The sequence below is a fragment of the Rattus norvegicus genome, chromosome 8 (assembly GCF_021556685.1).
Source record: "Rattus norvegicus strain SHRSP/BbbUtx chromosome 8, alternate assembly SHRSP_T2T, whole genome shotgun sequence".
NCBI lineage: Eukaryota > Metazoa > Chordata > Mammalia > Rodentia > Muridae > Rattus > Rattus norvegicus.
Genome location: NC_141541.1, coordinates 24,569,444 through 24,585,386, shown reverse-complemented (window position 1 = coordinate 24,585,386; position 15,943 = coordinate 24,569,444). Strand labels below are relative to the sequence as shown.

The 15,943-nt window shown below is 34.9% G+C and overlaps 1 protein-coding gene across 1 annotated transcript; it reads left to right on the top strand.

Annotated features, from left to right (window-relative positions):
- The first annotated feature begins 14,541 nt into the window (after window positions 1–14,541).
- On the top strand, window positions 14,542–15,480 carry Olr1177 (olfactory receptor 1177). The gene is given in 1 exon segment (NM_001000865.1): window positions 14,542–15,480. A coding segment is annotated over 1 exon segment (939 nt).
- Window positions 15,481–15,943: the final 463 nt, after the last annotated feature.

Here is a 15,943-nt window from a genome sequence, read left to right as displayed (position 1 = left end):
GATGGCAGAGGCTGTAGGTTCCTCGGGACGCGGCGAAGGCGGCTTTGCTGTCTGCTGCTGGATGGGGTGCAACGGGGCCTGGGCCCAGAGTGAGGCAGGCAGAGTTTCGGTTGGAGAAGCGTTCAGCGGGAGGAGAGGAGAGGGTTGCAGCCTCACACTCACAGGCGGCCCTGAACCTCTGCAGCGGCTCGCGCTGACAGCAACCTCAAGGCCTGGATAATGCATTTTCAATGATGGGTAAGGAATGCATTCTTGTCATAACAACATAAACAGATGCAGTCTTATTTATGAAATAAAAAAGGTGGAGATGTTGAGAGCATTTGTTGTCACTTTTAGTAAATTGGTAAGAATATTTGAAATTGAGCTGAGACAAGGAAGTAAGCTCAAGAAAAATACAGCTGAGGAATGTACCCTTGTTTCTTGATCGTCTTGATCCATCCCTAGAAACAGTGACCTTGGGACTTTTGTTTATGGCTTGTTTGTTCCTCGACTACTTTGTTTATGCCTTAGAACTGGCCATATTCTTTGCACATACCTAGAATGAGATAAAAAGCAGACTAGGAGAAATTTAAGCCAGTTCAGCACTTGCTGGAGTCATGTTTTTAGTGTTGTCTTTTCTTTCCTTAATCCTTACTCTGTCCCTGAAGACCCTGTTGACTGACAGAGCTGGCTTGGCCAGAAGTTGCATACATTTTGTAATTTACCCTTTTCTAATAATGTTTTACAAAAATAATTATTACAGGAAAAATTGATTACAAATATTCTTCATTTGATATAATAGTAGTCCTAGTCTTAGTCCTCATGCCATATTGAAGTATGCACATCATTTCCTACATTCTGTAGTGTGTTTGGGCTCATATACCTTTAGTTTTTTCCTTAAAGTCATTACTTTAGAGTGGTAATTGCATTTAGGTCAAGAAAAACTTCTGATTAGAGAACTTAATGACAACAACCTAAAGGCAGCTAATAATACCTTTATATTAAATATGTCCCTCAATGTCTCCATCAAGAATCACAGATAAAACTAAGAAATGTATACTACCCGTTATTATTATATTATTTTAATATTTTATTATTATAAAAAATCAAATATTTGTTCCAAATATGACTATGAAAGGGGCTCTACAACTGCAATTACTCCTAATTTTGGTAATGCCTATCTTGTGCCTAAATGTAAACAATTTGGTATAAATATTCAGTATAAAGGTAAAACAATATTGTGAATGGAAATGTACCTTTAATTCACCTCAGGGAAGTTTTGTCTTCAAGGCTTGCTGTCACTGTCTTTTAACCTAGGCTACTCCTGGAATCTTCTAACCTTAATACAATCACCTAGGCCTAGAATGCTTTCAGTCTCTGAGACTTGCTGGGCTTGATACTGAATAAGTTCTTTCTGATCTCTGGCTTTCTAATTCTACTTAGGTGTTGTGGCTCAAACTCTTCTCCAAGCTGACTGATTCAAAATAGTTTCTTGCTCAGCCTCTGACTTTTTGCACTCCTGGGCCTCAAACTAACTCTCGCAATCTGTTCTAGTCTTCTACTTCCTTCTCATTCTCTTGCTTTTTCTTTCTTCGGATGTGTCTAGCTTGTTCTCTCTCTGTATCTCTTCTCGGCAAAATTGCAATGGTTTAAATGAAAAGGCTTTTTCTTTGTCTCTCTGAGCTGTTCCCTCTCTTTCCTCTCTTTTCTCCTGAGAGTTGGGCACATGCTATTCTGCAGGTCTTTCTATGATTCATCACTTTGCCTCTCAATTAGACATCACTTTCAAAGGTGGGTGCTACCTTCTAAAAACTAGCTTTATCTTCATTGTTTGCTCTTAAAGGTGTACACTAAGGGCATGTTTGTATTCTACACAGAGAGACTAAAGGTGTGTGCTTAGGGCTGAGTCACACAACTAGTAGAAAAAATGTTTTGTCTGTTTTCTGTTTTTGTGTCTGTTTTGTTTTTGTTTGTTTATTTTTTTATCTTCAGATTTTATTCTCCTCTTGGTTCATCCTTCGACTCTTCCACATCCCATATCTCCTCCCTGCCCACCCTGTCTCCTTGAGAGGTCCCTACCTCACCCACCCCATCAGATTTCTAAACTTCTCCAGTCTCTTGAGGGTTAGACTAAACCCAGACCCAGTAGTCCTCTGCTGTATTTGTGTTGGGGACCTCATATCTGCTGGTGCATGTTACCTGGTCTGAGAGATCTCAGGTGTCCAGGTTAATTGAGATTGCTGGTCCTCTTACAGTGTCACCATACTCCTTAGCTTCCTCCAGCTTTTTCTTAATTCAAACAGAGGGGTCAGCATCTTCTCTTCATTGACTCAGTGCAAATATCTGCATCTGACTCTTTCAGCTGCTTGTTGGGTCTTTCAGAGGGCAGTTATGATAGGTCCCTTTGTGTGAGTGCTCCATAGCCTCAGAAATGGTGTCAGGCCTTGAGGACTCCCCTTGCACTGCCCTTTGGACCAATTGCTGGACCTTCTTTTCCTCAGTCTCGTCTCCATTTCCATCCCTGCAGTTCTTCAGACAGGAACAATTATGAGTCAGAGTTTTGATTGTATGATAGCAAACCCATGCCTCACTTTATGCCCTGTGGACTTTATGCTGTAAGTGGACTCTACAAGTTCCATCTCTTGATTTCATCTAAGGTCTCTCTCTCTTTGATTCCTGAGAGTTTCTCAACTCCCAGGTCTCTTGTATATTCTGAAGGGTCCTCCCAGTCTCCTTCCTCCTGAGGTCTCTTATTTCCATTCTTTCTTCTGGCCCTCAGAGATTTAGTCTTCTTCCCCACCCAGTACCAGCTCATGTTTCCTTACCACAACCCATATCCCTTTTCCCTCCCAGGTGCCTCCCTCCATCCCCCTTGTGGTTGCTTTCTTCTCCTCCCAAGTAGGACTGAAGCATCCTTACTTGTGCCTTTCAGCTTGTTGAACTTTTGTGGACTCATGAGTATTCTGTACTTTCTTTTATATATATTTGGCTACTATCCACTTATCCATGCATGTACTTTTGGGTGTGAGTTACCTCACTTAGGATGATATTTTCTAGTTTCATTCATTTGCCTGCAAATTCAGGATGCCATCATTCTTTTTTTTTATTATTCATTTTATTTTATTTTTTCCTTATGTCCTCATTCTTAATAGCTGAGAAGTAGTCCATTTGGTAAACAAATCATATTTTCTGCATCCATTCTTCTGTCTTGGGCTATCTGGATTGTTTCCAGCTTCTGGATATCACAAATAAGGCTTCTACGAACATAGTGGAGCATGTGCCCCTGTGGAATGGTGGGGCATCTTTCAGATATATTCCCAAAAGTGGTATTGCTGGGTTTTTAGGTAGATCTATTTCCAATTTTCTGAGGAACCTCCAACTTGATTTCCAGCATGTTTGTACCAGTTTGCAACCCCACCAGCAATGGAGAAGTGTTCTTCTTTCTCAATATCCTTATCAACATGGGTTGTCACTTGAGGTTTCAAAATTATCCATTCTGATTGGTATAAAGTGAAATCTAAGGTTCATTTGCAATTCTCTGATCAATAAGTACTTTCAACATTTCTTTAGGTGCTTCTCAGCCATTTGTGATTGCTCTGTTGTGAATTCTTGGTTTAGTTCTACACCCATTTTTTTATAAGGTTGTTTGGTGGTTAGCTTCCTGATTTCTATATTTTGGATATTAGCCCTCTATCAGATGTGGGGTTAGAGAAGGCTATTTTCCTAATGTGTAGGATGTTGATTTGGCTTATTGACTGTGTCCTTTGCTTTACAGAAACTTTCCAGTTTCATGAGGTCCCATTTATCATTTCTTGATCTTAGAGAATAAGCCATTGGAGTTCCCCCTGTGCCAATGAGCTCAAGGCTCTATTCCACTTTCTCTTCTATTAGATTGAGTATATCTGGTTTTATGTTGAGATCTTTGATTCACTTGGACTTGAGCTTTGTGCAAAGTGATAAATACGGGTTTATTTTAACTTTGCTACATACAGACAACCAGCTAAACCAGCACCATTTATTAAAGATGTTTTCTTTTTTCCATATTTTTGGCGTTTTTGTCAAAGATTGAGTGTGCATAGGTGTGTGGTTTTATTTCTGGGTCTTCAATTCTATACCAATGATCAACCTAAATGTCTCTGTACCAATACCATGCACTTTTTATCACTATCACTCTGTAGTTGAACTTGAAGTCAGGGCTGGTGATTTCCCCCAGCTATTATTTTATTATTAAGAATTGTTTTCACTATTCTGTTTTTTTTCTTTCTAGAGGAAAGTTCTGTTTTTTGGTTGGGTCCTTATTTGGTTTAGGTATCAGAGAAATTGTGGCTTCATAGAATGAATAAGGCAATATTCATTCTGTTTCTATGTTATGGAATAGTTTGAGGAATATTGGTATCAGGTCTTCTTTGAAGGTTTGGTAGAATTCTGGACTACATTCATCTGTCTCAGGCTTTTTTGTTTGGGAAGTTTTTAATCATTTTTTCTATTTTCTTATGGGATGTGGGCCTGTTTAGATAGTTTACCTGGTCTTGATTTAACTTTGGACAGTGGTATCTGTCTAGAAAACCATCCATTTCAACTAGATTTTATACTTTTGTTGAGTATAGTCTTATGTAGAAGGATCTGATAATTTTTAAAATTTTCTCAATTTCTGTTGTTTTTGTCTCCCCTTTCATTTCTGCTTTTGTGAATTTGGATACTGCCTTTGGGATCTTCAGTAAGTTTGGCTAGGAGTTTATCAATCTTATTGATTCTCAAAGAACCAGCTTTTGGTTTTGTTGATTCTTTTTATTGTTTTCCTTTTCCTATTTGGTTAATTTCAGCCCTGAATTTGACTATTTCCTGCTCTCTACTCCTCTTGGGTGAGTTTGCTTCTTTTTGTTCTAGAGCTCTCAGGTGTGCTGTTTAGTTACTAGTATAAGACCTCTCAAGTTTTTTTTTAACTAGGCCATTTAGTGCTATGAATTTCTCTTATTCTTGCCTTCATTGTGTCCCATAAATTTGGGTATGATGTGTCAATATTTTCATTAAATTCCAGGGAGCCTTTAATGTCTTTCTTTATTTTTTCTCCGACCAAATTATCTTTGAGTAGAGAGTTGTTCAGATTCCATGTGTGTGTGTGTGATTTCTGTTGCTTTTGCTGTTATTGAAGATCATCCTTTGGCCATGGTGGTCTGATAGGGTACATGAGATTATTTCAATCTTCTTGTATCATTTGAGGGTTGTTTTGTGACCAATTATATCATCAATTTTGGAGAAGGTACAATGAGGTGCTGAGAAGAAGGGGTATTCTTTTGCTTTAGGGTGAAATGTTCTGTAGATATCTCTTAAATCCATTTGGTTTATAACCTCTCTTAGTTTGACTGTGTTTCTGTTAGTTTCAGTTTCAATGACCTGTCCTTGGTGACAGTGTGGTGTTGAAGTCTCTCACTTTTATTGTGTGGAGTTCTATGTGTGTTTGAGCTTCAGTAAAGTTTCTTTAGATAACACAAATGTGGGGTTCATAGTGAGATTAAATATCTTGTAATGTGAACAAAGTATTATATTTTCAGAATATAATAAAATGTTATTACAAATAGTATTCCATCCATCTTATATTCCAGAAGCTGTTGCCTTTATGTGGGATATGATCTTCTAGCTAGGCTGTTAGTTTGGCCTCATTGGGTGAGGATGCACCTAGCCTTATAGAGTCTTGATGTGCCAGCATCAAGGATGCCCATTACACTCCTTGCCACTTGCTCAGATGTGAAGGGCAGTGGGAATGTTGGACGGACTGTCTGACAAGGGTGTTCAGGAGAGGACAGTAAGTAAGATGTAAAGTGAATTAGAGGGTTGGGGATTTAGCTTAGCGGTAGAGCGCTTGCCTAGGAAGCGCAAGGCCCTGGGTTCGGTCCCCAGCTCTGAAAAAAAGAACCAAAAAAAAGTGAATTAGAAAAAATTCAGTTAAAATAAAAATACATTGCTTTTTGACCTTTTGGCTAAGATCAATTGTAAAATAAAAATACTATTAATTTTATCTTGTATTTCAGGTTTCCTTTTATATTCCAGTGCAGCTTGATAACTTATCCAAGGAATAACCCCTATTATTAGAGGTTAACCTTAAGCCATGTTAAAGAAATAGGTGGACAAAATAGTCTTTTAAAGGCATTTTAATTTTTTCCTACAAATATACCATTTCGGTGCAGTAGCTTGTAAGACCACAGCCATATAGCTTAGGAGTTAGCACTTTTCTGAAGGAACAAAAGTTACTTTTTGTTTCCATCTCTTGTCATAGTCTGTTTTTCTTTACACATTTGATTTCTACAACATAGTGAGATCCCTTTATATTTCTCTACAGCCTGCCTGTTCACCATGTGGCAGCTTTTGTTGTGTATCTGACTTCTTTATCAACATAAGTGACATGGCTTTTTCTTCTTTTTTCCATTACTAGGCAGATGTTGAGATTAATATTTTGAGCACCCTCAAGATTTGTTAAGATTATAGTCAACCTTGTCAAAATGGCTTTTTAAATAAACAGACAAAGAAAATAAAAGCCAATGAAGGTATGGGACAAAGGATTCATATACAATATTGGTGAGAACTTGATCTATTGCAACTACTGTGTAATTTAATATCAAGGCTTCTAAAAGTTAAAACAGCTGAGAACATAATGCATCTCTAAGAACCTAGGTAATAAATGCAAAGGAATGCACGTCTATATAATACAGAGACTCCTGTACATCCACATATTTATTATTACAACATTCATAATAGTCATCAAATGACTTCATCTGTAAAGCTAATAAAACTTAGATATGAAACTTACCTACATGTTAATTAAATGATAAATAAAGAGGTATGATGTATACATTCAAAGACTTTTCTCTATTGAAATGTCATCAGTCCTATATATTTTCCTGGGAACACAGTGCTTTCATTCTTTAAGGGTGAAATACACCAGAATCAAAAGGACAAATCAGTGAATGTTTTCCACATATATAGAAGCTGTATTTTACACACACACACACACACACATACACACACACACACACACACACACACCCACACACACACACTCCACATATGAAAAGAGATAGGTTGTTTTGGAATGAAATGAGAAATGAATTATATATGTGAGTGAAGATATAACACTTACCACTTGTAGAAAAGAAAAAATGTTTTTATGTATACTGCAACTAAATAATTTGATCTGAAGACTTATGTCATTCATTTCAATGCTTCCTGGAAAACCAATAGATTTTAAAACGCATATTTGTAACTCTTGCTTTAATTCATGCATGGCAACTTTAGCTTGTCATGCATTTGTAAAGTAGAATTGTGGTTGCAGTCATTGTACATTATATGATAAATTTTTAAAGTGATAATTACTTTCAAACTGAAAAATTAAGTTTCTAGTACTATATGATTCTGATTGCTTTGAATGATAGGTAATGCACATAATATGACAGAATTTTGTATTACCTATACTGCTATTGGAGATATTAAGTACATGCCTTCTTTAATAAAAGTATAACTGACCATCCAAATGACTCTAAAAATGTACAAAATTACATTCTTGTCTTCTGTTCACATAAATATTGATAATTAGATATAGTAGTAAAGGAAAGAAGCAGTACTCAAAAACTTTTCTAAAATAAACAAAATTATATCTCAAACAGAGTGTTCTGATATTCATTTTCTTTTTTCTTTCAATGGAATTTTTTATTTACATTTCAAATGTTATTCCCTTTCCTGGTTCCCCATCCATAAACCCCGATCCCATCTCACCTCCTCCTTCTTCTATGAGGGTGTTCCCCCGCCTGTCCACCCACTCCTTCCCACCTCCAGCCCTGACATTCCCTTAAACTGAGTGGTTGAGCCTCGGTAGAACCAAGGGCTTCTCCTCCCACTGGTGCCCAACAAGGCTAACCTCTGCTACATATGCAGCTGGAGCCCTGCGTCTTCCCATGTGTACTGTTTGGATGGCAGTTTAGTCCCTGGAGGCTCTGGTTGTTGGTATTGTTGTTCTTAAGGGGTTGCAAGCACCTTCAGCTCCTTCAGTCCTTTCTCTAACTCCTCCAATAGGAACCCCATTCTCAGTTTAATGATTGGCTGTGAGCGTCCACATCTGTATTTATTGTGCTCTGGCATAGCCTCTTAGGAGACAGCTATATCAGGCTTCTGTAAGCATGCACTTCTTGGCAGCAGCCATATTGTCTGAGTTTAGTTCATTTTCTTTTCTTATTCTTTCAACATTAATTTTAGGAAGTCTTTAGAGACTAAGAAAAATCGAACCAATTTTGGTAATGACGAGCTTTGTGCATTTAGTCTTTCAGGTCCTAGTGCAGCCAATAATTGTCCAGTGCTTCCAGTTCTTCAGTTTTTGTGTTTTCAGTGAATTGGCAACATGTCCTTCTCTTTCTATGGATAACTATATCAGGCAACTGTTAAATTTCACAGTTCATATCTATCCTGGCTCAGGACATGGTGTGATTAAGGTGAACATATCTGCACTTCCTAACCATGATGGGACAGAACAGTAACTTTAACTGGTAGGTACAGAGAATGTGGAAGAGTGAATGTGTACTGAAATTTTTTTTATATATTGTGCAGACAAACTTCCCAGTTCTGCTATAATGAAGAGACAATATTAACAAAATGATTTCAGTTTTTGGACTATGAAATATATATTATGTTGTAGTATATGTACTAGATCTCTCATTTGAGATTAGTTTTTCATTGACCTGATTCTACATATAGCTATTTCACATCAAATGAATGCCTCTAAATTATTTCTTATAAATCTCAAAGTGTCTATGATGTCCATGATGAGGAAAAAAGTAGGACTAGTCTATTCACCATAACATCGAGTATTGTCTTTATTGGTACTCTGAATATATAAAGTCTTTCTATATGTTGTTTTCCTGTCATATTTTCAAAAATGAAACATATTATTACTTTGAGTCAACAGCTCCAAGATTGTCAGGTAGAAAAAATTAAGCCATGTATATATTGTTTGGATTTATTATGGACACAAGTTGCCATGCCATGAAAAACAGCAGTGAGCCATTTAATAAAACCAAAAATTTCACTTCCTATATTCCAGAAAGATACCACATCTCCTTGTCGTCTTCCTTTTGGAATTTAACACCAATTCCAAGTGAAATCATTGCAATTAGTAGGTTTTTTTCTCTAAGAAAGAAATATATTGGGATAACCAAAGTATGCATATCATAACTCAGAACAGAGCTGTTTTTTCTAATCACTCTAGTATATATGCACAGCCTTCAAAAATTATCTCCCTTCTTAATTTAGTCCGCACAATTTCAAAAGAAGAGATAGTGTCTGGTCTTATATTCTGTATGTTCCAAGAATGATCTACAATGTCCCAAACCAAATTGAAGAATAGCAAATTATTCATAGCTAAAAAGCAAAACATCTTCAAATTGGATACTGAGAACAGGCAATCTAAATCTATTGGGAAATCTTTAAGGCAGTAAAATGGAACTCATACTAAAAGGAGTCCCTTGTAGAGCAGAGTGAGTGATACCTTGTATAAGGATTCCAGTTAAAGAGGAAATATGTAAGATAAGGATGACAACTTCCAGTTGGGCTTCCATGAATTTCCAATGAAGTTCTAATTGAACTATTCCTCCATGTATGGGCTTTCCATGTATGAACTTCCCAATTTTCTGATTCTCTTTACCAATACAGGCACTTACATAATGCAGTTATTCAATAGAAAAATTTGATGAAAATACCTTACTTTCTAGCTGTTCTCATGGGCACAATGATTTTACTTTTAGGTTCCTTTCCTCTCTTTTCCCTTCCTATCATAGAGACCTCCAGACCTTGGAGGGCACGGTAAGAGAAACATGCTTGGGTCTGAAATATGTAGGAGAAAATACAATTGAGCGCAAACAACACACTACAACTTAATAACCTAATGACCATTATATTTATTTTTTATTCATGCTGAGGAACTTTGAAGGAGTCATAAAATGATTTCTTAAATACATCTGTGGTGTGGATTTCAGAACACTAACTTAAATAGTCATGGTGACTGGAAATTGATAAAAGAAATCAGTGAATCACATGCAGAGAGTGATTCTTCTATATCAGCATCCTGAGTACTGAAGCTGTTATGTGGATGTGTCACTACATCATATTCTGATTATTTACTTTTTAGTCTTATTTGTTCCACTTACTTCTGTGGGTGGGAAGCCAGTATCAAAGCTCATTTCTAGAAGGTACCCATGCTGCATAATTAAAGAAATTTAATAGGTTCCCCATATAAGGTTTTTATACATTGTATTATAGTTATATATATGTATATATATTTACATTTATATATAATATATCTTGCTTTAAATTGACAGATATTGTTAATAGCATAATAATGCATATACATATGTATTTTAAGTGATGTATCATTCAATTTACATTTATACTTTTGGAAAGATAAATAAATTCTTTCATTTCTAATTCTCTGAGGTCTATACTACAAGATACAGGAAATGTGAATACAATAACATTTATTAACCATTGAATAAAGTCTTCCATACCTTAGCTTCCAATTGTTCAAAAGTGATGCAATTTCAGAAGAGTAGCTTCTTTTTTGGCTGCAAATTAATCCTTAAAGTAATTCCTGATTAAAGTAGAAACAAGATAAAACATTCTTATTTGTAAGGTACAATTATGTTTTTTCATATAGACATTAAAATAATGACAGAAACTTCATTCCATGAAAAGAAAGCACAAATTGGCAGGCATAGATATGTGTATTTTAGACGGAGAAATGTCAAAGATATTCTAGAGTCATATGCTAATTATTTCCATATGAAAATATCTTGTGTGTTTTGAACCTATTGCGATCAGTTTTTGAAGAAATAAGAGGTACAGATGGTAAAGATTGGAGGAATGAGAATTAAAAGGGTCTGATATAGTAACACTTTATAAAATTAAAATGTAAAAAGTACCACAATAAATTTATTTTCATGAAGACAGCTTTTTCAATGATTTTAATTTCGTGGATTACCTTAGATTCTACAAATATCACAGAGGTAGAATTTTTCTCTCTTTTACCATTGATCAATATAAATGGCATAGAGAAATGAGAGGAAATTTGTATGTGCCTTTTAAGTTTTTTCTATTTATTTTAAAGATATTACTGAGTTATATTAGTCGCATATTTATATTTTATTGGATATAATTCTGTCTTTACATTTCAAATGCTATTTCCTTTCTACCCTCTCCCATCCCACTTCCCCTCCCCTGCTTCTTTAAAGATGCTCCCACTCCCACCCACCCACTCCCACCTTAACACCCTGGCATCCCCTGCACTGGGGAAATGAGTGTTCACAGGATCAAAGGCTTCTCATCCTATTGATACCAGATAATGCCATCCTCTGTTACATATGCACTTGCAGCCATGGGTCTCTCCATTTATTTGTCATATTCCATGTATTCTTTGAGAATTTTATGAACAGCAAACACATTTGTTTTCTGAACTCCACTTTGTGGCATTGTTGCGACTATTGGAAAAATGACATTATCATTACATAGGCATGTTGAAATGTATTTGTGTATTATTAAACAAAGAGATTGCTAGTACAATGTTCTCATGAAATCTTAATTAACAGAACAATGGAAGATAAGGGCAATTTTTTAGAGGTAAACTAATATAACTGATCATGACATTAAAAGTAGATTTTTACTGGAAATAAGATCACATTCAACCTAATGAACATTCTTGTTTGTGTATATGCCCAAGTAAGTACCAGGAGTATAGGTGGATCTTAAGGTTGATATACACCTAGCTTCCTTTGAAACCACTACACTTCATTAGTGACCATACAGTTTGTGCTCCCACAAGCAATAATAAAAATTCTACTTTCCCAGTATCCTCATCAGATGAGGTGTATTTATGTATCTTGGCTATTCTAACAGGTGTAATTTCAAATATCAGAGTGATTTTGGTTGCATTCTCTTGATAGCTAAAGAGGTCGATAATTAACTTAAGCATTTTTTACCAATTACTTTTCATCTTTTAAGATCTCTCTGCTTTTTAGAACTCATTCTTTGAGGTATTTATTTTCTTCAGTCCTGATTTTTTGGCTTTTTATATATTTTATGTATTAATGTTCTAATTGATATGTAATTGCCCATTTTGTAATCTGTTTATTGCCTTAATTATGTTTTCTTTTACAGATTCTTGAAGTCATATTTATTAATTTTTGTTCTTAGTGCCTGTGAAATCACTGTCCTGTTACTGAAGAGTAGACACAATGACTAGAAGATGGCTAACACAAAATAAACTCATTTTTTGGTAGACTTTTTGTTTCCTGTTGAGTTTTTTGTATTTTTTTCTCTAATAAGATCTTTTTTGGTACCTCACATTATAATTTTGAGTTTTGTGAGATTATTTGTGTTTGTTTCTTGTGTCTTTGTTTTGTTTGTGGTTTTCTATGGTCTTTTGTTTTCTACACAAAGAGAGAAATAAGGGGTATGTGTTTCATTGGTTAGGAATAGGGAATATATGGGCAATGATGGGAGATAGGAAAAACATAATCAAAATACAGTGCAAGAAAAAGTTTTCAATAAAAATTTAGAAAAGTAAATAAATAATATTCTTTGTGTGGACGGAAAAAATAGCAGATGTTTTGAAGATGTTTCATTGGGAATAAGATTACGTTGAATATCGTTCCCCTCACCATTACTTCACATACAAGAGAAACCATTTTAATAAATGTATGTTCTCTCTAGTGAGACTAAACCTACTTGATAATACAAACTAATAAATTCTCATTGTTATAAGGATAGGATTTTATTTTGCATACATAAGTAGGAGGTAACTTTACATAAATACATTTTTGAAGTATTTTTTGAGTGATATAAAATCAATATCAACATAGATACATTGGTGAGAAAGAGCTACCCATCAAATGCATGAAATAATTCCAATTGCACAGATGAAATAATAAGAGGATAGCAAAGGACTTAAATTGACTATTTAATTGTAATAAATTTAATTTAAATGTAAAAACTCCATATGTAATTTTCACATTTTGAATATATTTATGATATAAATATTATCAAGTATGTATTTCTATATAAAATTGCATGATTGACTGTAACAAGAGTTCATACTCATTAAGCATTTTCTGAATGTCAGGAAATATTCTGAGACAGCATTTCTCATCCTCAGAAGGAAACAAATACCTTGAAAGTTACTGTCATGTATTTAGTTTCAAAATTAAATTAAAAAATGTGTGTGTGTGTGTGTGTGTGTGTGTGTGTGTGTGTGTGTGTAAAAGTTGAGATACTCTGGCTAACCAATTAAACACTTAGTCAAGTGTCTTTATGAAGGTATAGAAAGAAAGGAGGTAAATATTTTCCCCAGCTTAAAAATGATGGAGCATTACTGTCAAGTATATTTTCATTACTTATTCATAGCAAGATATGCTGAACATGAATATATGTCTTGAATTGGAAATTAAGTAATTGTGTAAAAATTATCAGAATATTTTCTTTAAGTCTATTACAAACAAGGTTAATTCTAGTAAATGAGATTTTAGATTTTCTTAAACTAAATTATTCAACTTTATGTTAGAGAATAATTAGAAAAATGGCTGAGCATATTCTTTTGCCTGTGTGGAATATATGACATGGAATGAATAAAATATTAAAATTGAAGTTAATTTCATAACTTATATTGACTAATTGTAATAAAATGATATAAACAAAACACTTGGATGGGTCTGTGAAGCAGTTTCTATGATTCAATTGAAGCATAAAGATAAATTTAGATGTTTAGTCCAGAATTAAAGAAACAGATGTGCAGAAAGCCTATGTAATGAAGTGATATCCCCCTTTTCCAGTCCTTTTGTTAACCTTTGTTGCCAGTGATAATAGGTGACCATAGGTCTTACCATATCAGAAAATTTGGGAATAGTCAAAAGTAAGGAAGAGATTATTATTTAAGTATTCATTTAATTAGTTTGAAATAGAAATAATATTTGTGTGAGGAACTTCATTGAGTGTAGAAAATCAGGAAAAATTAAGAATTGATATATGAAAATGGTACTGTAATCCACAAATATTTTCAACTTTAATATACTGTTAAACAAAGCAGTTCTTATTGTTATACAATATGTACAAATCCTCAAACTAATTTTATAATATTCTTAAAATAATGGATGGGTATTTGGTATTTTTTGACTTGTTAATTTTCTTTTGCTATAATATTTTTCTTAAATGAACTTCTGTTGTTCTCTATTTTCTCTTAAGAATGGTCACTACTTGACTATCATCACAAGTTTTTTCTTCCTTTCTAGAGTTGCTTTTGTCCTAAGATTAATTAAAATCCTCTAATGTGCACATATTTATGACTATGTAATAGAAAACATTAAGGATGGGATTCTACGCATGCTGTGTTTGTCAAAACTGGGATGCATTAATAAGATTTATGAAACTCAAGTAGTAGTATTTTACTTGAGAGAATCTGCATGAGAAATATAAGGAGTTGTGAGTGCTCTTCTATTTGTCTCATCATTTGAATACATTTTCTTCTTCTAAAGGGCGATGATTCATAATGATGTAAAGAATTTAACAGATGTCTTGGAATTCCATCTCATGGCAATTTCAGAGGATCCAGATCTGCAGCTTTTCCTCTTTGGATTATTCCTATCAGTGTACCTGGTCACAGTGCTTGGGAACCTGCTCATTGTCCTGCTCATCATCTTTGACTCACACCTCCATACCCCTATGTACTTTTTCCTGTCCAACTTATCTTTGATTGATATATTTTTCATCTCTACCACCATCCCAAAGATGATTGTGGGCCTCAAAATACATAGCAGAGTTATTTCCTATGCAGGCTGCTTGACACAAATGTCTCTTTTTCTATTTTTTGTATGTATGGATGACATGATTCTAACTATGATGGCTTATGACCGATTTGTGGCCATCTGTCATCCACTTCGTTACACTGTCATTATGAACCCTCAGGTCTGTGTTATCTTAATTGTGTTGTCTTTTTCAGTCAGTGTTTTTGAGTCACAGCTGCACAACTTGATTGCCATACAAGTTACTTGCTTCAAGGACGTGGAAATTGCAAATTTCTTCTGTCATCCTTCACAACTCCTTAATCTTGCTTGTTCTAATACACTCAGCAGTAACATAGTAATATATTTTATTGGTGTCATACTTGGCATTTTTCCTGTCCTAGGGATCATTTTATCATACTGTAAAATTGTTTTCTCCATTCTGAAAATCCCATCCTCCAGTAGGAAATATAAAGCCTTCTCCACCTGCGGTTCTCATCTGTCAGTAGTTTGTTTGTTTTATGGAACTGGGATTGGTGTGTACCTTGGCTCAGCTGTGTCACATTCTCCACAAAAGAATGCAGTGGCTTCACTGATATACACTGCAGTGAGCCCTATGCTTAATCCTTTCATCTACAGCCTGAGGAATAGAGATATCAGTAGTGCCCTGAAGAGATTCCACAGTAGGGTTTTCTAATATTACACCCTATGACTTCCATTTAGGATGCTGGCTTGAAATATAGTATAAAGTCTGTTTGTTCCCACAATATGTGTGAAGTTCTTGAATAAATTCTGCATCAGGATTTGCACTTATTATTGTTGTTTCTTTGTTTAAAATTTGCTTATTTCTTTAAAACATTATCAGTGTGGTTGGGATGAATGTGCAATGGCGAGTAAGTATTTCAACAAATTAGTGCCAAATTTCACTTCAGAAATTTGAATGCTTTCTCAATATGGATGGTATTTATTCTTGCCCACGACTGTGTGCGATTCTGTATGTGTTTCTGTGTGTGTGTGTGTGTGTGTGTGTGTGTGTGTGTGTGTGTTTAAAATGCACAGGTATTTAAGCTATCATTCTGAAACAGCAATATATAATAATTTGAAGATTACACTAGAGGTTTTAAAATTGATCTATTGTACATTTTACTTAATTCCAGATC